At 56.7% G+C, this 23,766-nt stretch overlaps 1 protein-coding gene across 1 annotated transcript in view; it reads right to left on the reverse strand.

The window, feature by feature from the left end:
* NPLOC4 (NPL4 homolog, ubiquitin recognition factor) overlaps positions 1-22,712 on the reverse strand; it is a 38,815-nt gene extending 16,103 nt beyond the window's left edge. Inside the window, exons 1-11 of the mRNA XM_053910430.2 lie at positions 22,504-22,712; positions 19,870-19,950; positions 15,802-15,914; positions 11,231-11,407; positions 9,824-9,872; positions 9,049-9,143; positions 7,140-7,263; positions 6,086-6,265; positions 3,431-3,517; positions 1,404-1,475; positions 561-687 (exon numbers count right to left, since the gene is read on the reverse strand). Coding sequence (XP_053766405.1) covers positions 561-687; positions 1,404-1,475; positions 3,431-3,517; positions 6,086-6,265; positions 7,140-7,263; positions 9,049-9,143; positions 9,824-9,872; positions 11,231-11,407; positions 15,802-15,914; positions 19,870-19,950; positions 22,504-22,518 — 1,120 coding nt within the window. The 5' untranslated portion in view covers positions 22,519-22,712. The remainder of the gene's footprint in view (positions 1-560; positions 688-1,403; positions 1,476-3,430; positions 3,518-6,085; positions 6,266-7,139; positions 7,264-9,048; positions 9,144-9,823; positions 9,873-11,230; positions 11,408-15,801; positions 15,915-19,869; positions 19,951-22,503) is intronic.
* Positions 22,713-23,766: the final 1,054 nt, after the last annotated feature.

Raw genomic sequence — 23,766 nt, forward strand, 5'->3', positions numbered from 1 at the left:
TACTCCTTTTAAATTGTATGTTCCTGCGGCAGCTTTGCCTAGGACCGTCTCTCAAGCACATGAGACAAGAATGGTGTCACTTCTTTGCAGACCGATCTTTCATCACCGTATGCTTACGCTGCCACAACACGCAAAGCACACAGCATGGCACACGGTCACTCCGAGAAAGCTTTAGGGCGATGGTGTCATAGGCACACTCCCATTCATAATGTCAAAAACGAGCCAGCAACAGAGTCAGCAAATCCCCTCTGCCCCTCGGAGCCGGCCGCCGTTGGCTACCGGCAAGGGGCAGAGGCAGCCCGGAGTACAGACCAGACCAGCGAGCCGGGATGTGGGGCGAGAGTGGACCAGAGGAGAGCTGCGTTGAGACCAGTTCTAGGTGTTTTGTGAGTGGCACTGACACGTTCAGGATGCTGACCACAAACCAGAAAGAGCAACCACTGTCCCACGGGCCCATTCACCAAGGTGGCTGTAGCTAAGTTAGACACGGATGGCTGCTGAAAGCACAGCAGAACACAAGAGCCACTAGGAACACTCGCAACACGCCGGCCCGGCTGCACCTGTAGCCACCGCAGTGACGAACTTGGACCCGAAGTGGCCGTCTGGAGAGAGCCGGCAGACGTTGGGGTGCTTGTTCTGGAAGTCCCCCGCTGTGATGCACTCCTCTGCACTCAGGAAATAGGTGTCCTGGGGAGAGAGTTGTGTGCTTCCTTAGAGGACGCAAAGGACTCAACTACAAGGCATCCGAAACCAGGGTGAGACCAAGGCTGACAGCCCCTGGCCACTACGAACCCTAATATGAGCCTCACACAGGACACTTGGCTTGGGGTGGTGAGCACACAATGTAACGTACAGATGGCGTGGCCCCAGCTGGTGTGGCTCAGGGGACTGAGTGCGGGCCAGTGAACCAAAGGGTTGCCGGTTCGATTCCCAGTCAGGGCACATGCCTGGGCTAAAGGCCAGGTCCTCAGTGGGGAGTGTGCGAGAGGCAACCACACGTGGATGTTTCTCTCCTTTTCTTTCTCCCTCCTTTCACCTCTCAAAAAAAAAAATAAATAAAATCTAAAAAAAACCCTGTACCCCTGAAACCTATACAATTTTACTAACTAGTATCACCCTGATAAATTCACTACCAAAAAAAAATGCGGGTAGCTAGTAAGGCCAGAAGCACTTTGCCATCCACCCCAGAGCTGACCTCCAAAACCCCGGTCTGTAAAGGTCAGGTGGGCTTGGCTCTACAAGACACAATCAACAGACCCAGCCTTAACTTATCAAAAACACTTGATAAATGCTGAGAATAAATCTGCTGGTAAAGCCAACTCAAGCTGTGCAGAAGCCCTGAGAGCACAGGCCAGAGTGGTCTGGAATCGGGCCGCAGGTGAGTGAGCACGCCCCTCCCTCACCTTATTCCGACTGTACCGGACTGTACCCTTCCGGGTGTCTTCCGAGACGAGGTCTGTAAATATCCAGCCAACCTGCATAACGAAGAAAAACACCTTCTGAGTCTCTCCCTGAAACTGGTGGTGCTTCCTGGTCTCTGCCCAGAGAGCCACGGACCCTCCTCAGAGACGCTCCCTGAGCGGCCAGGCCACAGCCGGAGCTCACGGGGGGGGGGGGGGGGGGGGGGCCCCCTGCCTGGTGCTGCAGGGTTAGCGAGGAGGGCAAATGTGCAGAGCTCACTGAGGTGTCAGCCAAGCCCATGCCCAGTGCTGTGCCGGTGGCGGGGACCTGGGCCAACGGCACGCGAAGACTATCCATGACGAAGGCCCACACTGCCGAGAGGAAGCACACGCAGGCACTGCATTGAGGCGCTGTTGGGGAAGGCTCCCCGGCCCCACGCGGGCTGAAGGAGTTGCCCAAGCCGAAGGGCACAGGGTGCAGAATGCCGACACCGGGGCACCCTCCGGCCGGTCCCCCAGCTCGGGGCAGGACAGCCTCCCCAGCGTGTCCTGCGGCAGTGGCAGTGGCGGTCTGTATGCTCTGCGGCCCCTGACCCCACCCCTCATGCCCACGAGCCTCCCGGCCTTTCTGAAGGAGGCCCTGGCCACAGCTCCAGAGCAGGACCGGGACGCTCACCAGCACAGCCCGGACAGCTCTCCAAATGTACTTCCTATAACACGGCCGGGCAAATCCGGACACCTGCACTGTCCTTGAAAATGCCCAAATGAATGAAAAACACAAGGAGGCCGGCAGTGCAGAAAGCAAGACCGAAAGGACACATGAAGTTAAGCACCAAGCGAAGCAGCACTGGAATCTGCCTGGGAGAACCAGAGACCAGCTTGGAAAAGGCCTTTAGGCGACTTCACGTTCTCTGTCACGGTCACGACTGTCACAGACCGCACGCTTATAGCAAATACAGGTAAAAACTGTGCCAAGAGAAACTTCCAGAGTTTAAACAGAAGTGTGATCCCCGACCTAGAGGCTAACACGCCATTAGAGACAACAGGACGTTTCTTCTCGCGATGGTAAGTGACTTCGCTAACACTCCGAGGTCGGAAAGCACATTCCAGCTTGTCCCCGCTGTCTGTACGGAATTTACTTTTCAGTCTAAACCGATCAGGAAATAAAAGATAAAGCTCGCATAGCGACTAATGCTGACCTTCCAGGTCGTGTTCAGTTCACAGGTCAACGTGTACGTGGGACGCCCGCCTCTAAAGCTCCAGGAGCCCTGACTAAGGGCGGGAGACAGCAGGGAAGTCCTCCCCCGACTTCTAACTGCCCCGGACACCAGGAGACTCGGCGAGGGCCCAAGGGGTGGAAACACCTGCTCCGAGCCACAGGCAGAATGTGGGCCCCGGACGGGCCTGGCCGGAGATAGCAAAGGTACATGAGGGAGGAGCGCACGCCGAAGAGTGCAGCGGGTGGTGGGAGAGCCAGGCACTGGGTCCCACCCAGGCAGAAGACAGGCTCTCGCTCCACTGTCCCCTCTGCGGCTTGAGGCTGTCCCTACTCAGTGTGGCTGGCAGACTTAAGTATAATAGGCCCTGCCCTGGGATCATTTATTTTATGCCCAGGGAAATGTTCTCATTTTACTTTAAATGAGAGAAACGTAACCCTGGCTGGTGTGGCTCAGTGGATTGAGTACGGGCTACGAACCAAAGGGTCGCCAGTTCAATTCCCTGTCAGGACACATGCCTGGGTTGCGGGCCAGGTCCCCTGTAGGAGGCACACAAGAGGTAACCACATATTGATATTCCTCTCCCTTTCTCTCTTTCCCTTCCCCCCCTCTAAAAATAAATAAATAAAATCTTTAAGAAAAGAAAAATGAAAAACATAAAAGCTATTGGCAACCAGTGATACAAACGAGGCTCCAGAGCTGCCGGCCTGCACCTGACCGTGTGCAGCTAGGCCCTCAGTCCAGGGTGGAGCCTGGCCACAGCTCCCACCTAGATGTCCCCACACAGAGCCCGGGCCCTGCCAAGGGCCGTACCTTCCTCAGGCCGAGTTTAGCAGCGATTTCATCCACCACCTCGGCTTTTGGGTCTTCGAGAAGCTCCAAACTGTTCTGTGTCCCGATCTGTTAAGCATAAAGGGAGACAGATTCAGAGGGTGGGCCCAGCAAGTGCACAGCCCCCACCACCACTGCTCCCTGTCTGGCCCTAGCGCCTCACGGGAGCACGGGGCTCCCCAAGCAGAAAGGGGGCAGCAGCAGAAACCCAAGTTGCTCAGGCTCATCTTTCTCAGGCGGCACGATGCTTCTGGTCAAGACCTTGAGCACGGAGGTGCGACGGCACAGCCTCACAGCCAGGGGGCCGTCAGGGACACAGGAAGGTGCTCCATGCAGTCCCTGAAGTAAGGTCCCCTCGTTGGGGGTGGAGGGGTTCCCAAGCACACTTGGGTGGTCTCCCTCTAACCAGGCTGGGTAAGAAGAGGCGGGGCAGTGTTGTACGGTGACGTTTGTCCCCAGGAAACACCTCGGGGAAGGCCGTGCAGGGACAGCAGGGAGCTTCCCAGGCAAGGGCCTCGGAGAGGCAGCGACAAACGCGTGTGCAGCCCAGAATCAGCACCCTGCTGGCAGGCGGGCAGAGTGCTTGGCCGTGGTAGGTGGGCTCGGGTTCTGGCTGGCTCACAGGCAGCCTCACGGCCACAGATCCCGGGTGTCTGCAGTGGACGACGCTCGCTGTGGCGCTGGCCACAGTCACTCGGGGAAGCGCAGAGCCAAGCAGGGCCGCGCCACCGAAGTGGGGCCATGGAGGTAAAGGGAGGTCCATGCCGGCTTCCCTCACTGGGTCTGTCTGGGTCGGTCAGTCACATGCTGACAAAGCCACGGGAGACCTGGCCCCTGCTGCTGTCACCCACCCGGCTGGAGCTCAATGACGCCTGCAGAGCAGAGGTCCAACCACACACTCAGGATAAGCCTGAGGGTCTTGTTTTGCAGCATGTGGCAGCATGAGCTTCAACTTCTAATGAGCTGGAGATTTCAGGAGCCAATGGGGTCAATCTCCAGAACCCCAACTGGGGGCTCTGGTGATGCTGTGAGCATTCTGGGCGCCAGAGGTGTCCAGGCCAATTTTTTGCTCCACCACACTCAAGAGCGTGGAGCTCTGGGCGAGCAGGATCGCTGCACGCTGAACTGGAGTACCCAGTGCTTGCACAGATGCCTCCAGGTCAGAGCCGCCCAGGGCCAAAGGGTGGGTACCACGCTTCGGTCTGGTGGGCTCTCTGCTGCCACCTAGTGGCCCTTTTAAGTGATCCCCTGGTCTGTAGCTCTCAGTGAATACAACAGAGAGGGTAAGGCTACACTCAGAATATCTCCAAGCAGCCAGGGAAACCCTGGCATCTGTGCCACAGTCACAGACTCGCAGGCCAGCCAGTGGCCTGCAGCCTGCAGGTCCAGGCCCTGGTTCCCTTATGAAGCAGGCCGGTCAGGGCGTGCCGAGTCTGGAACAGACCCGCAGAACCGCAGGCTGGGAGCAGCGCCTGTGTGTGCGTGCTTGCACTCAAAAACCAAACTTTGGAAGCCTGCACTGGAGCCATGTTTACAGGCAGCACTACCTGCAAAGGAAGGGAAGAGACAGGACAGAGGGGAATCCCTTGCCCGTAGGTCTGACTTCAGAAATGTGCATTCTTTCTTCTTCAACATTTTTTTTTAAAGACTTCAGACGTGGAGCAAAGTTTACAGCATGTCACGGGAACACCCGTACACCAGCACCTAGCTTGGCCATTAGCGTCTACCATGCCCTGTAGTCCCTCTGGCTACCCCTCCGCCCATCTTGTTTTCCGCCGAGTCTCACAGGAAACCACGAGGCAGCGCAGGCCATCGCCGGGCACCCCTGTGCTCACACTGCGGAAAACCAGAGCCCTTGACAATGAAAACAGCACGCGTGCACATGCCGTGACCGGGTGGTGGTGTCCACACACAGAGGACCTTCCAAGTAACCATAAGACCCAGTAACTGCCCCGGCTGGGTGGCTCAGCAGACTGAGAGCCAGCCTGTGAACCAAAGGGTCACCGGTTTGACTCCTGGTCAGGGCACACACCTGGTTTCCGGGCCAGGTCCCCAGTGGGGGGCGTGAGAGGCAAGTGGCGGATGTGTCTCCTGCACATTGCTCTCTCTCTCTCCCCCTTTGTCCCCTTCTCTGAAAGTAAGTAAATAAACTCTGAAACACACGCAGTAACAGGCGCTGCGCCCTGCTGGGAGGTGCGCCCGGTGTCGCTGCTCTGACCCGGCTGCACGTGTGGCACAGGGTGAGGCCGGGGTGGCTCTGGGACCTTCCGCTCCCACCGCTCCTGAGAGAGCTGACGCAGGCATAGGGGGCACACGGATCCTCAGAACAGAGGGGAGCGATGTGGGTCCTTGGGGGCAGCTGATGGTAGGTTAGATAACAAGATGGTATCAGCGTTCAACTCACTGAAGCTGATGAACTTGTTACATAAGAGAAGATCCTTATTCTTTGGAAACACCCAGAGATACTCAGGGGCCATGATCTCACTCCCGTAATTCAGAAAACGCGCTCGTGCATGTGTCTGTGTACAGACAGACAGATGGACCTGGGCCTAGGACAAAGCAGATGCAGCTGGGACCTGAACGGGCGCACACACCTGGGGGACAGAGACAGCAGAGACCACCCAGCAGCAGACCCACCTGGGGAGGTTCGTAAATGGCAGCCACCTCGGCCCTGATGCCCAGAGGAATGTCCTTGTGCTCTGTGTACCGGCCGTACAGGTACCCGAAATGCTGGTTCCCCGTCTTCCTCCAGAAGTCGAGGAAGCGGTCGGCCACTGTGTGGTTCTCGAACATGATGTTGTCCACGTGCCTGTATTTCTGCAGAGTCAACAGCAATGGACCGAATGAAAACACCCATCAGAAATAAATCGCCTTTTCGAAGTTGAATTTAGTGGGGTGATGGCGGCTATAAAACCATACAGGTAGGTAAACAGGTACTGCCTGGCTCTCCACACGCAAACACGTCTGAAGAATGTGCTCTGCCCTTAAGACCACTCAGAGTCTGGGGGCAAGCGGGGTGCAGGTGCGCCCCTCGCCACATTAGTTCAAATTAACCTTACTGGAATTTCACCAAAAATGGTGGTTTTCAAAATCTCCAGAAAGGAGAATAATTCTTAAAAAGAAAGAGAACGAGAAAGAGATAGAGGGAAGGAGAGAAGGAAAAGGAAAACAGGCTTCTAACAGCCCAGGAGACCATGGAATTCTCTGAGGCACAAATACGGGCCGCAGGGGCCACCGGCCAGACCGTTCCCCAGGGGGTGGGCCACAGAGGGGAAACGGCCAGAATAACCACAGGCCATTTTTCTTGGCTCTCTTCCTCCCAAACCTGGCTTGGACAGGTGCCCTGAGCTGGCCCCAGAACAGTGTTTTACAAGTGTCCAGAGATACAGTTTCTTAAACAGCAAAGTCACAAACACTGAGCATTTTAAATAGTCACCAGGAACATCCTGCCTCCACACAGGCTGGCGAAACAGAACACTGAAGCCATGCCCTGCTCCAAAAGCTAGAGGTCGTAGAAAGCCTGTCTTCAGTGTAGGACCCTCAACAGGCTCCATCCATCGGTCAAAAACATGCGCACCTGCCACACGTCACGCACTCCGGGAGTGGCAGCTCCTCTCCAAGGAAATGCTCACTTCTCTGCTGCAGAAACCAACCCGCTCCCTGCTGTCCCCCGGCCGCAGGAGCACCTCACCTGTCTGTTCAGCGTGATGGCGCTGGGCTGGCACTTGGTGCAGATGCCATTGGGCCACGGGAGGTGTCCCTCACACCCCGATTTAATCTTGCAACTGATGTTCTCCAAGGCAACAAATTTCCCCCTGAACAAGAGGCAACTTAATTAGACATGACAAGGTGGAAAGTTTGGCAGGAAACTGGAAATATTCAAATCTCTTGCAGCTCCGGACACAGTTCGAAGGAGCAGCAGGGAGAATGGGCGAAACTCTCCTGACGGATCCCCAGCCTGTCCTGCGCGCTCAGCCCACAGGGCCACCCACCTGCTGTCCTGTAAAAGCCACGCCAGTCCTCACTGCTGGCCACTAACACCCGTGATGATTTCCAAGAACACTGCTGTGCCCCCGCTGGTGTGGCTCAGTGGGTTGGATGTTGTCCCGCAAAGCAAAAGGTTGCTGGTTCGACTCCCAGTCAGAGCACAGGCCTGGATTGGGGGCCAGGTCCCCAGATGGGAGGATGTGGAAAGCAACCACACACTGATGTTTCTGTCCCTCTCTTTCTCCCTCCCTTCCCCTCTAAGTAAATAAATAAAACCTTAAAAAACTTTAAAAACCTAGAAACCGCAAAGGAAAAAGATTGACAGACTTAAAAAAGCAAAGTAAACAAAACAGAAATTATTTTAAAAGCACTGAAGAACGTCTGCTCCCTAGCCCGTGCCCCTGAGGGAAACCTGTCGCTCTCACGTGCTGCGACTCCATCAGCGACGCCCCCGCTGTGCGTCCCACGCTTAAGGAACCTGCACCAAGAAACCCGCGCTCACAGGGAACCTGGCTTGGACACATAGCAAAGGTGTCCTCACTCTGCTTCCAGCCCAAGCAGAGCTGTGGTTAGAAGGCTGCAGGTGGGTGGGCCCCACTGCAAGGCGTCCACTCACACAACAGCCCAAATGTGCCATCGCGGCTGCACAAGCCGACGGCACTCGGGAGCTGTGACCGCCGCCACGTCTGTTTGCACGTCAATGACAGCCACAAACGCACCCCCCGGGACCGCAGTCCTTGACCCAGACTGAAGAAAGGCTGACAGAGTCAATCCCCCAGGTCCAGAAAGTTCCATAGCTTATCCCACTGACAGGCAAGAATGAATTTCTGGTGGGATTTTTTCCCTCCTGGTCTAAGTTTTTCTAAAAAGTCGTTTCCGGATGTCAGCAGGCTGTCGGAGAAAGCTACAACTGGGCCAACATCCTTCACAAGAGGCTGCTGACGCGGCTCCAGCCACCTCTTGCTGCTCCGTCAGGAGTCACAGAGTCACGGGATGGGGCCCAGCACTCCAGCAGGGTGAGCACGCAGTCAGCAGAAGGGGCACGCAGGCACATGTCTGACATGGTTTGAAAGGGATCGGAATGGTCCAGGCGTGCTGCCTCTGGCCACCGCCATGGCCTGCACCGAAGGGAAGAGCCGCCTCGCTGCCGCAGTCTCCACCCACGCGCACCTGGCCGAACCCAGAGAGGGCCAGCCCGAGAGCGTGCTGCTGCCGCAGGCTGGCCAGGCTGCCCCACGCGAGGCTCCAGGCCAGTGACTGGCGGGGGCGCCTGTCTTTCCAAAGAGTGGTGGAAAAGTGTCAAGGACAGATACATGGGCCGCCGTCATGCTTCGTCTCACCTGCCCTCACATGGGGTCAGGGAGCTCCTGGGGCCTCTGCTGCGGCCGGCACCTGCCTGGTGTCTCTAGGCAGGGCACCATGGGCGACAGCCAGGAACCAGAGCCTGCACCCACTGGTTTCTTTTTGACAACCAGCAATAACCATGACTTCAGGTGCTTTGGGCCCCGACCCCAATCTTCGCTTTTCCTGTTTACATTCTCAGTGGCTTTAAGCCCCACCTACCACACACACAAAACAGACTCCCGCATGCCGACCGCACTCCGGCCACTTACTTGTCGGCCCCTCCAGTCAGCTTGCGGATGTAGGCGTGGAAGGACATGTGCTTCACCGGCGGCTCCAGATGGTTTAGGTAGTCCTCATCGAACGGCTGCCGAAACACAGGCGGCCCGGTCACACGCTGGCGGGGGCTGCCAGGCCCGTGGGGCAAGGACGGGGGAGGATGGGGGGGTCGGTTTTGGCTCTCACTGCCACTCTAGGCCAGAACCAGCCTCTTCTTGGGATGCTGGGTATCTTTTCAGGATGGAAATGGAAAATGAACCTCTACTAAATATAAAATGCTCTAGGTCAGGTAAACATTGGGAAAACTTTGCAAAAAAACAAAGTCACAAGACGAAGCCAGCAGACCCTGGTGGAGAAAATCGGGTTGGCCTTCTGCCACGAATTCAGCGGTGACCAGTCAGCATTATCGTGGTAACTCTCAATCGTCCCAGACAGACCAGCAGCAGACGTGAGCTCAGGGAGAAGTAAATCAAAACAATGCTGAGCACGAAACCGCCAGACCCAGCCCTGTGCCAGGCTTTAAAAAACCGTCCCCGGAGCCCTCCACAAACACAGCCCTTTATCACCACGACACGAATGTCTGAACCATTCATGACCCGCCCAGAAGGTCACGGCCACACACAAAGGCTGCCTCTGTGCAGTGTGCATGGGAAGGAACACGGGGCCCAGGGTGGTAAACAGAGGCGCTCTTCTAACCACCAGGCCCATGGGGGGCACTGAGGACAGCCTCCGGCAGCCCTGGGGGGCAGGAGGCACCCACAGACTCACCTCCAGAGGGACGCAGTGCACGCACTTCCCCAGCGGGCCATGTCGGCACCTGAGAAGACATGGGGCAAAGAAGCGCGTGCCAGTTAGCACACCTGTTTTCCTCCTGCTGCCTCCAGGCGCTCGTGATCCTCACCTGCACATCACACTAAGTGAAGTGATTTTAGATGCGAATATTTCTAACAGTTCAAGTGATTTTGACGTTATTAGAAAAAAACTGACCAGCAGATCACACCTGCCATTTCATGGATATTAAGGGCTTAAACTGATGCTAACCACAAATGAAAGTAAGGGAATTTAAAGTCACTCCAATAGAAACACTAAGCAAATACTAAGGAAGATGGTCCATGGATACGGCAAACACCGACAGTGGAAGGCAAACCACTCAAGTTCAGAAAACAGCCCCATCGCACACATGTTGGAGAAAAGCACACGACGGAAGCCTGGTTCTGCAGGGTTCGCCACTGCAGTCAGAGAAGCGCTGGTTCCTCGGGAGTCACTCAGAACCTTTCGAAATGGGGTCAGGATCCTGGACACACGAGTTCTCCCTTTCGGGGCAGAGACGGCCGGTCTCCCCTAATAGGCAGGCTCTGCGGCTCAGAGGACACGCCAATGTGCACACACACACATGCACGCACACACATGCACACGCTCTACAAGATTGCTAATGAGGCCTCAGAGGCACAGATGGGGAGGCTGGCTTGGCCACCAGGAGGAAGCGCACACGGAGGGGTGTGCCAGCTAACGGCTCTGGCACCCCGGGCATCAGTGTCAACGCCACCATGCTGGGGGGACACAGCTACCGAGGCTCCACTGCAGGCAGGCGACCTGTGCTCAGACAGCCCAGGATACTGTGCACACTCAGGGGTCTCTAACTGCTCCCCTCAGGAGGAGCTGCAGAAGCCCGAACCGAAGCACGTCCACGATGGCCAGGTGACAAGCCAACCTGATGGGGCACCACCTGCAGCCAACGAGACGCTCATGGAAAGGACAGGAAAGAAGCCGTGCGTGTGAGGCTGGACCTGCTCCACCATCCCCACCTGAGGTGACAGGGACGAGCACCTTGCACAAGTGGGCAGCCAGGTGTCATGCTTCCACCCCTCCCCCATCCTGCCTGTCACTTTCTAAAGTCCCCTCTGTGCCATCCAGTCTCTCCAGGGGTACCTCGAGGTAAAGACTTGGTTTAAGGACTCTCCTCCTTTCAAATCTCTTAGCTCCAAAACCCTAAAAATTTACAAATCCATGGGGAACATACTCTGAGATCCAAACCACAAGAAGAGTCACAAATAATGGAGTGAAACTGAGTCTGGAAGCAGACGGCCAAGCTGCAAACCTAGGCTCTCCCTGGAGCCTCCCTGAGACAGGACCTCACAGACACCTCCCACCTGGGGCCTGGGCCCTGGCACTCACAGCTGCGGGTCGCGGCTCCGGTGAATCTTCCCATCCTGCCTGCTCAGGTACTGGTCGATCTCATCCTCCACCACATTGGGAGCGCCAGAGGCCTTCAGCCGCAGCGGGGTGGACGTGTCCATCTCCGACGAGGGCCCGGCGAGGCTCGAGGGGAACAGGAACAACAGATCGCCATGCCTGTTGAATGACAAACATCAGCCAAGGCTGCTGCCCTGAGTGGCACAGAAGACCCACTCAGCTGAGAGTCTCTGACACATGCGCAGCAGATGCCTGCCACCCCCGATGCCTGAAAAACGTGGTTTCCACTGCTAAGAAATCGGAACTCCCGCCCCACATCTCCGCCCTGCCTCTCAGGGCCGCACAGGTCCGCAGCCGGGTCCCTGACCACCAGTCTCTCACAGCCGGGCCTGATGCTCGACGATGCACATCACATGCCTGTCCAGCTGCACAGGGGTCAGGGGCGCCAGCCTGACGTCAAGATGGCACGGATCTATGCCGTCGGCCCTCCACACCCATGGGTTCCCAACCGTGGGCTGAAAATACTGTTTCGATCCACACTGGGTTCAATCTGTGCGTGTCAGCAGCCCGGGCAGTTCGGACGCGCCGCTCAAGGCTCAGCTGTGCAACCACACTACGGCCTGGGTGGGCCAGCCGCCTCTCCCTCCCTCCCGCTCTCTGCTTGGCTCACACTTTCCTTCGTTCGCTCCGTAGCCCCTAGTCAGCTTCCCATGGTCTGCCTACCCACAACACATGCTTCCGTTTCGTTCTCCACGTCCCCACACACACCCACGAGCATGTCACTGCGGGACGTTTGCTATGGCTTTTCTCATGCAGCACCACCTCACAGAATCCGGCCACACAGGGTCTCGTCTAACCATCAGCTTGTGTGACGTCCCCCCATACAGCCACCTCAGGACTCACTCCACACCAACGGCCGCACAGCTGCAGCCCCTGCCCCCAGGAACGCCCGGGGAGGAAATGCCCCAAGACAGGCGGCCACAGTTTTCCCTCTGTGGGCACTGGCCTGTTGGACTAGAGGGGTTTGTTTTTAAAGCTGCTGAAGTATTGCTTTCAAAAGGGCTGCCAGAATTCCCATTTCCAACGGCAGTATTTGGTTTTCTACCAGTTCCAACGTAAATCACATTCCTCCCTCGATGAGACTCCACACGACGCACAGCCAACTCCATAGCGAGGCTCCACAAGCCCTGGCCAGCGGGGCAGCCCCAGGAGCACTGCTGCCCATGGGACCGGTCCTGGGGAGAGGCTGCAGCACAGCCACCGACGCGTGCTCAGCTGCTGCCGACAAGACACGCAGGAGCGAGGAGGGAGGGGTGTGTGCAGCTGAGGCAGGGTCTGGGCTGTGGCTCCTCGGGACACTTGTTTCCCCACTTCTCCTTCCGTCCTTTTGGGGAGATAAAACCGCCAGATTGTGACTGGAAACTTCTGTTTGTGGCAGGGATTAGATACTCCTAAGCACCCTCAGCCAAGGAACACTGAACTTTGTTGCCACGTCAGTTTTAACAAACACTCTCTAAAATGCACTGTTGAGTGCTAAAGAAAGTGAGGAACCCCCAGGAGTCCACAAAACCAACAGGAGCTCAGAGTGGCGGAACGCGTGGCTCAGAGCTGCCCTCTGGAGGCCCCAACCAGGAGCCTGGAACGGGGCTCTCGGTTGTCCTCCTGGCAACCGGGCGAGGCCTCGAGCCTGCCCACAGAGCAGGCCGCCAAGCCCGAAACTACAGAGCCACACGTCCAACCTGTCTCACACAGCAGAAATCAAGGGGACCCTGTCTGCCTCCACCGTCTACACAGCAGGAAGAGAGTCACCTGTGTGTCTGTACCCCTGGGCCGGCTCTGCCCCTGGGTGCTCCTTGGTTCCGAAAGACATAAACCGTCTTCCAGAAATCATGTGGGCCCGCCGCGCCCCTGCGCCAACAGAAGCAAACGTACGGGGGCCCTTCAGGACACCTCAAGACCTAGTTGGTCAAATACAAGTTCTCAAGAAAGGTCACCAAATGTACAGAAGAAACAGGCCACCAGAAGCAAGAGTGGGCGGAGACAGCACTAACAACACTCAGCCAGCCAAGGAGGTCAGATGTGCAGTCGAGACACAGAACGTGCTCTCCCACGTGGCGCGTGGCGCGTCAGAGGGAAGGTGGGCGTTAAGAGTGTGGTGACGAGAGGCCTAGGGAGGCAGTGGCCAGGCTCAGGCTCCGGGCACACTGCTCCCCCAGATAACATGTCCAAGCCACGAACAGAAACCGGAGGGCACCAGGTCCCCTCGGGGCCCGACAGTGCACAGCGGCAGCCGGGGCACGGCAGGACGGGGCAGAGCCCGCAGCACAGAGGCATCTTCACTGGCCTCCTGGAGGCCCGTGGGACGGCAGAGCGGAGCCTGGAAAGAACCCGCAGTAACGCGGGCCCTGCATGTGAAGCTAACAGCCAGGTGTGAAAAGGACTCAAACAAAACTTAAAGTCAACAACATAATCGCTGAAATACTGAAGAGAATGGGGGAGAAGAAATACTTAAAGAGGCACTGACCGCGAATTCTCCAGGCTGGGCTGCAGACAGAAAACACAACCTACGTCAGGGAGAACCGAACACACAACAAACCAGGACCCCACACCTGGTGGGGTCAAAAGAAACCGCAGACCCCCAAGACAGACAGACAGCTTTAAACTCAGCCAGAGGGGAGAAAGGTGACCCACCATAAACGAGAGAAGCCAGGAGCCCGCAGAACGAGATCGACACAGAGCTCCGTGAGTGAAGCGGGGGAGGAACGAAGACAGTCAGGTAAGGCCCTGGGTGGCGCAGGGGTCAGAGCCTCGACCCGATGCACCAGGGTTGTGGGTTTCACCCCTGGTCAGGGCACGTACAAGAATCAACCAACAAATGACTGAACGAGTGGAACAGCAAATCAGTGTTCCTCTCTCTTTTTCTCCCCTTCTCCCCCCCCTTCTCTAAAATCAATTAAAAAAAAAAGGCGTCAGATGACTTGGCAGGTGACAGCACAGACTCCCGAGTTCAACCTGGCTGGTCAGTCAGTTACACCAGCACTGGAAAGACACACCCCAGGGAAACGCAGACACCCACCCCAAGCGCCACCATAGGAGGGCAGAGCTGCCCCCCGCCGCCACCCTGGGATGGTGTCAGGTGTGACCGTGTGCCAACCGGACAGTCTGTGCCCCTCCCCCATCTCCAGATACCCGAACAGCTCTCACTGGCACTTGAGTCACCAGTGTGACTGGGGGAAGGCACCATGCCGCCACTGGGGGACGGAGCTGGCCCTGGCAGACAGAGTGGAGAGACCCAGGCAGGTCGAGTGGCTTCCCCAGGCGCACAGCCACTGGGTAGCGGACGGAGGATCCAAACCCACGGGACACTCACAAGAAGGGATTTGCAGAGGCAGAAGTCCTGCCAGGCTGGGAGGGAAGGGGCCCCTCGTCCCGCTGGGGATGCAGGCCGACCACAGGGGAGGCCTTCTCTGAGGACAGGCGTAGGCGAGCGGCGAGGGCCCAACAAGCGTCTGCGGAGCAAAGGAACGCAGCAACACCTGTTTCTTTCCCTAGATACTCTCACTGGTGAGCCTAAAAGCGATCGCACACACGGCCCCAACGGTCTACTACTCGGACTGGCCTGCAGGCTCACAGAGCCCAGCCCAACACGTCAATGGTGACCACAGTGCCCGCAGCTGGGCCGGGGCGGCCGCTCTCTCAGGCACTGAAGCCATGCTAGGGCCCCTCCCAGCGGCCCAGGAGCAGGGTGCCTGGATGGTGCAGGCAGGGCCAGCTGACTCCGACAGGGAGCCACGCGGGCAGCACTTCTGGCTCCACAGGCCAGTCTGTCTCTGTCACGGCTCAGCCCTGCCGTAGCGCAGGGACACTTGCACTATGAAAGCAGGTGGTGGGCTGCAGCAGAGGTGTGTGCCCTGGGAGCCCCTCCTTCCCAGACTGACGAGCTCCAAGGCCCTCCAGGGGGTCTCGCTGCCAAGAACTGCAGCGTGGGCAATGGGCCACCAGCGGGCGGGCGGCCCTCGTACCTGCTAACCCGCAGGTCCCGAGGCGGAACTCTGCACAGAGCTCCACACCCTGCTAAGCAGCAGCCACGAGTGCAGCTGCGCACAAGGCCTGAGACCAGTGACACGCCCCTCACGGTCCCACCAGTCAATCAAACCGGCTCAGCGGTAACCAGAGTCCATGTGACTGCTGAGCACCTGGCAAAGCTGCTGTCCCCTGCCTGCTGGTCGGGGATGCCGAATTGAGAGAGGCCTGAGGAGGCGCTGGCTGGTGTGGCTCAGTGGACTGAGCACTGGCCTACTAACCAAAAGGTTGAGGGTCCGATTCTCAGTCAGGGCACAGGCCTGGGTTGCTGGCCAGGTTCCCAGTGGGCAACCAATCCACCTGTCTCTCACACATCGATGCTTCTCTCCCTCTTCCTCCCTCCCCCCCTCTAAATAAAACCTTTTGTAAAAAAGAGTGGCCTGAAGGATGAACAGGCTGGAGTCGAGTGGGCTCCGTGGATGATGATGTCACCACTTCCTCCCCCACGTGACCTCCCCAGGGGCACTTACTTGATCTTTAGCAGGTTGAGGGACTTGTTGGATGATGCTGTTATCTCTCCAGTCTTGTTTCTATTGATGTAAACCGAGAAGCCATTATTCTGGAAGCCGAACTCCTTTGCGACCTGAAACAAGCCCCAAACGATGGAGATTTAATAAAATATTTAGGCCCTGACTGGTGTGGCTCAGTGGACTGGGCATCACCAGCAGTCTCTGGTTCGATTCCCAGTCAGGGCACACGCCTGGGTCACGGGTTGAGTCCCCAGCTGGGGGCACATGAGAGGCAACTGGTCAATGTTTCTCTCCCTCTCATTCTCCCTCCCTTCCTCTATATCTCTAAAAGTAAATAAATAAAATCTTTAAAAAAAGTGAACTACAACTAACTTCAAATCAACTTGTCATTCTGAAATTCTAAGACGGATAAGAAGTCATCTTTAAGGCAAAGTTTTTATATCAGATGTACCATAGTAATATTTGATACTATGTGATTTTTTCCAAAGCTATAAGTGGCATTCATAAAATAAACCATCAGAAAGTTAAGACCTTCAAATCTGTATTGCAAAGTGCAAAAACAGTAGGACTAAAGACTAAAAATAATGGCTTTAATTTGACTTTTCTCTGAAACTGCTTAGATATAACTGAAATTAACCCAACTGTGACATTTCACCAATTCTGCAAAAACTATGCTTTTTCTATAGACAAAGTATTGCCAAGTGTCACCAAGAATAAGAACTCTTTCACCAGGACGTGAGCTGTGGGATAGGTAAATACTCCTAGGTGTCAACCACTGATTCCAAAAGGGGCAGGGAGTGCTGCGTGGCCCGCCCCCCGAGTGAGGGTGGCCGCCCCGCTCCCATTGGGCCCGGCCTCAGCCCCACTTTGGGGAGCGGCGCAGGCACGGCTGTGCATGGCGCTGCAGGGTCTGCATCTGAAGCCACCGAAACCCTTCTGTCCGTGGCCGAGGTCCCCTGGCTGGGGTTACTGCAGCGCAGCCAGGCACTTGTCAGTGAAGGCTACTCCACCCCTGTGAACTGACGTCCGGGCTCCGGGAGCACGCGCCCAGACTGCGACACACAGGAGGGGCAGCTGCTGAGGACCTCCCAGACGCTGGCACCGCCCTCTGTGACCTGACCTCTGCTTCCTCATCAGTCGGCTGCCCCTACTTTCCAAGCACTTCTTGGCACGCACTTTACTTCACAGGTAAAAGAAGTTCCCGTGTGTCAGAAGAGGCTGTGCCACACACCGCTGAGAGGCCGAGGAAGACAGGCCTAAGGACAGCCCCCCGGAAAGCACAGTGAGGGCCTGCGGTGGCTCACGGGCTGTGGCAGGGTCCTGGGAAGGCACAGCCAGAAGAACCTGCCCAAGGTGTGTGTCACCTGTTGACTCAGAAGGAACCCGAGAGAGAAGCATTGGGCGGGCTCAGAGTGCATCTCAGACCCTGTGAGGAACCGGCAGCACACGCTGTCGCCAGTTACTCCCATCGGTGTCCTTACGGGGCACAAAGCCACACAGTACACCAGGGCCAAGGCCACCGAGCGTGGAGACATCGAGCTGGAGCCAGCAGTGTTCACAGCAGGGGACACCCACTTTTCAGGCAAGCATGTGAGCACAGGAAGCCATCTCTCGGCCTGCTTACGGGGCGCTCGTATGCAGCCGAGTTTCTGATCATCAGAAGTGAGTGCACGCCTAGTGACTGACGCAGGAGCTGGAGCAGTGAGGCTCATGGAGAAACGACAGCAGTTACCGGGAGCTGGGGGGCGGGGTCACTGGTGGGCGGGGTGCAGGCCCAGGTGCGCAGGATGGGCAGTCCCAGCCGCACAGCGCGGGCGCCTCAACTCTACCAAACCGCACACGGCAGAATGGTTTCCAGGCAAGGCTTCATGTCAGTCTTAGGAGTTTTTAAAGAGGTATAAATCTAAAAAGTACATAAATAAAATAAAAAGATATAAACGCATGTCCAGACACAGAACCATGTCCATAACCTATGGCAGGTGGGAAGAAGCAGGTGGCAAATGCCCACACGATGAGCCCCAAGTCCTTGGAATGGGCACCCGGCCCCAGCAGCAGCAGCGTCGTGCTGCACAGTGGCCCGCAGGGCAGCAGGGTGGATGTGCGGGTCCTGCCCGGCTTGTGTGCAGCCGTAGCCCTGACAGTTCCACAAGACGAGCCATCCGTCGTCTGTTGGGAGGAGGGGGGTCTCGGCGGCAGCAGAGGCACAGCCGGGTCAGAGGATCCGGAAGGGCTAGACCCTGGCTGTGCTGTCATGTGAGCGTCCTGTCCAACTGACCGCAACACAGCCTTCCTCCCCGTGGACATATGAGACGGATACGTGACTCAAGTGCTTTCCAAGTGAGCCTAAAAAGCAGTGTGTCTAAGTACAGATAAAACTCTAAATGGCGAGAAAAGCAGGTTGAGCAGCACTGTTTTCTCTCTCAGCGGTTTATCAATGTCATTCCTAGAATGCAACAACGACTTAGTCTGCTGAGATACAGAAGTGATACAATACAATCCCGTCTTGGTACACATGTGACACGTGGGGGGTGCAAGCGCATGTGCATGCATGACGGCATGCTGGGCTAGTGCTCACTGCTTGGTGAGGGAATTTCAAGTGGCTCTCACTTGCTCCTTTATATTTCCAGCTTGGTTTGAGCCCTTTGCAACTCCTCTGCCCCGGTTTCACAGTCAGAGGAAGGGCGTTCGCCACAGGGAGAGCAGCTCGGAGGCTAAGTGCCTGTCTGTGAGTGCTCCCGACATCTCCCCTACGCAACGGCTACGGTGTTGATGACCGGCGGCTTCAGTGGTCAAGCAGCCCAAGGCAGACTACACCTCCCACCGCCAAACCCTTCCCAGGGACCACAAACGACAGGAGCTGCCCAGAGGGAAACACCAGGGTTGACTGTCCCCCACTACCATCCCAGGGGCAAGCTGACAGTGGTCAGCTGCTACCGAAGAGCCAAGAGCAGGATCTCAAAAACGTCCTGAAAACTCAAGAGATTCTCTTTTCTGTTGTCTACCGTACCTAATTCTTTTCCTTCACAACTATGGCCCCTTAAGCGGTGCTACTAAAATCTTGATAGCAACTACCTTTTAGAAACCAAATTCCCACCCTGGCTGGGTAGCTCACTTGGCTGGAGCATTGTCCTGATATGCCCAGGTTGCAGGTTCGATCCCCGGTCAGGGCACATACAAGAAGCAACCAATAAGTGCATGACTGAATGGAACAATAGAACGATGTTTCCCCCCCCCACCCCAAAATCAACTTTAACCAAATTTCCCAAGTAAGTGTTGCGTCTTCACTACCAGGTCACAGGCCCAACGTGACGTCAGCAAATCTCTTCCCTCCCTAGGACTTCAGTTTCCACCTTTTTGAAATTAAGATCAGACTGTCACACCTGATTCCCTCTGACTCTTCACAGTCTGTGACCCTACAATCCTTGGCTTGTGAGAAATGAAAAACATCATTTTTTAATCGTTACAAAGGTGCCACCTGCTCGGAACACATTCAACCCTATAAAAGGTGTGAGCAGAGGCTGGCAAACACCTTCTGTGCACAGCCAGCCACTAAGTGTGTAGCACCATGGGCCACGCCCTCCCACAGCCACGTGACTTGGTCGCTGGGTCCCCAGCAGCAAGACCAACCACACATGAAGCAGTGAAAGTGGCTGTGTCCCAGCAAAGCCTAAGTCACAAAAACAGGTCGCCCCTGCAGCCTGGCAGGGCTTTCCCCCTGAAGAACAAGGTGGGACCGTGCTGTACAGGTTCTTAACGGCTGCCCGTCGAGCCCAGCCAGCGGCTCTGGTGGCTGGCCATCAACCCGCAAGTCGTCTGCTCCTGAACGCTGCTCCTGAAGAGTCCTCTGCACTTCCTGTGGGCCCCCGGTCCTGCGACTGTCCCTGTGGCCGGCCTCGACACAGCCCAACCCTGTGTCAGCCCCACCAATCAGGACAGGAGAAAGCAGCGGGAGACAGGACCCGGGAGTGGCAGACCAGGAAACAAGGACAGGAGGAAAGGCAGACCACAGTAAGGAGTCACAGCGGGGGACGAGGACGCCGAGAGGCAAACACCCAAAGCCACAGGTACCTTCTTCAGAAATGCGGCAGCCGTCTCTCTCTTTGTCGCTGTGATCCGCTTCACCCCGTCCGGGGACTGCACACGGATGATCTGCGTAAGGGAGACAAGGCTGTGACTGCAGACAAGGGAGGCCTGGCTACCACCCAGAGGGACGCACGCGGCCCCTCCAGCCCCACCCTCCCCGCTGTGTGCCCGCCCTCGGGTCCCAAAGAGGGAGCAGGGCTGCAGAGGCCTGTCACCAGACGGGAGGGCACCCTCAGGGTGCTGTCCGGGTTCTCAACTCTTACCCTTCACTCGGAAAAACACAACTGCAGTTTTTAACCATCATTTATTTTTAAAAAATCTGTATGTGTGTGTATATAGATGTGTGTATACATGTGTGTCCATACATGTGCACTTACGTGTGCACACACACGTATGTGAAACAATTTTTCTCTTCAGATTTACAAACAAAACTTAAAAGGGGGAAGGAAACCCCACACCAGGAGTCGTGAACGGCTGGGTTCCTCACAAAAAGACCCAGCTTTGTTCCAGGATCTGCAGGCATCAGGCTGATTTAAAAGAACCACAGGAAATCCTCTGGCTTGTCATTTACTTCTTTGCTTCTTTCTTCCCTTCGGGTGGTGCGGTGAGGTGGTCATCTACTTTTAGTGAAGATTAAAAGAACTACATTTGTGTAACGCGGTGGCAGAGCTCGGCAGGCTTCTAAGGAAGAGTGAGCTGGCTAGCACCCCGGGTGCTGCTGGACGAGGGGCACCCCTTTCCCAGGTGGCTCCCCTCCCCGCAGTCCCCGCAGTCCCCAAACTGCGCTCTGGGTCTGAAACAGCGCCGAGCGGCGGAGGAACGCCACGGCGGCCCTTTTAAAGAAAAGGCCTTCACTGACACGAGACAAAACGCCACGATGGCTTTCCACCTACTGCTTGCTTTTCTCACACAACTGGAGACTGACCCAGGTTTTCCTGAAACAGCGTGACTGTCCTTCCCGTTTTCCAACCGCCTGCACTTGAGCGAAAGGCTTTCCCCACACTGGTCTCAACCTTTCAGACTCTACCTTTTGCTCCTTAACGGCAATGGTTAACATCCTCCCTCCTCGTGTGGAGTGCAAATACGGAAGCTCTTAGCTGGATTCCTAGTTCCCTCCTCTCTGCTTCGACACCTAGAAAGGCGTCCTGGGCACTAGGTAACTGCTTCCCCGTGTCCATTTCTGAACTGTCTCCAACACTGAGACATGTTCAGAGGGAAGAGCTTTTCTCTGCAGGGATTCTGGGGCAGCTCCTGGGTCTGTTCCCTTGGCAAGCACACGAGCCACCCACTCCGAAGGTCAGAGCTACACGGTTGGGGACAGCTGTGAAGCTTAGAAGTCACTCTACTGGACCGGCTGCAACATGGCCGTACGGTCCCGGTGTCCATGCTAAGCCCAGGATCTTGCTCCACTGAGGGACGCTATGAGAAAATGAGCTCAGAACACTTGCAGGAGTCTTGGAATTGGTGAGGTGGAAATCAGTTGCACCCAGACATTTTTAGAACACCTCTTTCTAAACTCCAGAAAGAAAAAAGCCTTCTGAATGAACTTCAGAAGGGCCAGAGCTAATTCCTCCAGGTCTGAAAAACCGGCCAGGAGTCCCCCTGGCCCCTGAGAGCCTGGCCTCATGCACACCAGCTGATTCGCTTGTGGGGGCGACTTCAATTCAGATCAGCGCGCTGTTGTAAAGAGAAGTTTGAAAGTGGACTCTGGGGCCAGGTCTTAACCTAATCCGAGGACAAGTCACCAAAGATTACTGAATCTTGTTTTAAAGGAGTCAGGTTTCTCTTGGGCCACCTGCGGGTTGGGCCCTGCCAGCTGGAGAGTTGAGCAAGGAGTCACTACAGGGAAGCTTCCCCTCGGGCTGGGACGCCGCGACAGGGCGCAGACACCTGGCGCCACCACCCGGGCCCGCCCGCCCGTCCATCCACCCCTGGGCCGGGCCGCTCGGTGACACAGGGAACACCCCCCACCAGGCCTCCATGGCCACCCAAAGGCTCCAGTCCAGCGGGTCTGTTGGTTTTATTTCCTGCCACGTTGACTTTGCAGGGGAAACCTTCCATGAGTTAACGCGTGGTCGGTTTTATGATTTTTCAGGGACTTTCTTTTCTGTAAGTGGTAGAAAAGGGGTATGCCGAGTCCTAATTTCAGGAAATCCACTTCTACAACGTTCCTTTATAGACAGAGGGCTGTCAACCCTTCCTTGCCACATGGAGTCAGCCGGTCAGGCTCCCGTCTCCTTCCACTCGGCGTCCTCCCCGGGGAGGGGTCTGCAAGATCCCCGCGCGGCGGAAGCGCTCTGCCTTCCTGCGCCGTGACAACGCACCGACCGGGGCGGGGGCGGAGCAGGACGGAGCCACGCGGGGGACGACCGGCGAGCCCCCGCCGCGGGGAGACTGTGAGGGAGACGCCGCCGCGCCGCCAGACCCGCCGCCTTACCGGCCCGCGAGCGAGGACGAGGCTCCGGGACGGGGACCAGCCGAGCGGGGAGGTCAGGGACCCGGCCCCACAGCCAGACCAATGCGGAGGGCGGGCGGGCCGGCCATGGGGGCCCCCACAGGCCGCGCCGGCAAATCTGCTGCCTCATCCCGGCGCCCGCTCCCGCCCGCCGCCCCACTCACGATGCTATCGGCCATGGCGGCTGCTCCCGCGTCCGGGCTCGAGCCCCGGGCCGTCGCCGCCGCCTGCCTCCCCGCGGGCCTAGTAGCCCCGGCCCCGGCCTCAGCCCCGGCCTCCCGCCGCCGCCGCCACCGCCGCTCCAGCTTCGCCGCCCGACAGCCACAGCCGCGACGTCCGGTGCCTCAGCCAACTGATTCCCCCGGCCGCGCAGACCCGAAACCAGGTTCCGGCCGCAACAACGGCCGCGCATGCGCACGGCGGCCCTGCGCCCGCCCCAGCTCCCCACGCCGCCACGCCCCTTCCCATCTTGCGCGCGGCCGAGAGCCCGACCCGCCTGCGCGAAGAGCAAACCGTTGGAAAGATAGCTTTACGTACACCTCAAGCTAATATAAAGTAATATTGGATGTCAGCTGTAATTTAAATTTTTTAATTTGAAAATTTCTTATATCAAAAAAGAAAGAAGCGCTGGCCGGGTTGCTCGCTGGGTTAGAGCGTCGCCCCGCTGTCAGGTTGGGGTTCGATCCTCCGTCAGGGCACGTACTGGAAGCGACCGATGAATGTGAGAATGAGTGGAACAACAAAGCGATGTTTCTCTCTCTCTCTCCCTCTGAAATCAATGTTAATTATTTTAATTTTAAAAATTTTCAAAAAGGAAATATGACTTTATTAATGACGTGTGATTGCTATTAGAAACCCAAGCAACAGAGGAAAGAAAGTCCAAAGAGAAACGGAAATAACCATTGGTGGGTTGTGATTGGGGACATGGCATGGCAAACACCTCGCTGGTCACAGAGACAGAAATGATACAGGGCGGGTGGCGTCATGCCTAAGTGTTTTGTTTCTGTTTTTTTTTTGTTTATTTTTAGAGAGAGGGGAAGGGAGGGAGAAGAGAGGAAGAAAAACATCAGTGTGTGGTTGCCTCTCACACGCCCTGCACTGAGGACCTGGCTACAACCCAGGCCTGTGCCCTGGCTGGGAATCAAACCAGTGACCCTTTGGTTCACAGGTCAGTGCTCAGTCCACTGAGCCACACCATCCAGGGCCTAAGTGTTATTTTAAAAAGAGAGGAGTTACTTTTCCTGAATGCAACATAAGAAAAACACATGGATTTTGACTGTGTTTTAGATAAACGTTTCTTTGTCACAGAGATGTCATGTCCCACGACGGGCCGCCAGCGCCAGCTTCCCGCACCCACCTCTGACGTCAGAGACCTCCTGTTCCGTTCGATGCTCCGCTGTCCCTGTCTTTAAGTTGCTAATTTTGAA

Source organism: Desmodus rotundus, chromosome 9 (assembly GCF_022682495.2).
Source record: "Desmodus rotundus isolate HL8 chromosome 9, HLdesRot8A.1, whole genome shotgun sequence".
NCBI lineage: Eukaryota > Metazoa > Chordata > Mammalia > Chiroptera > Phyllostomidae > Desmodus > Desmodus rotundus.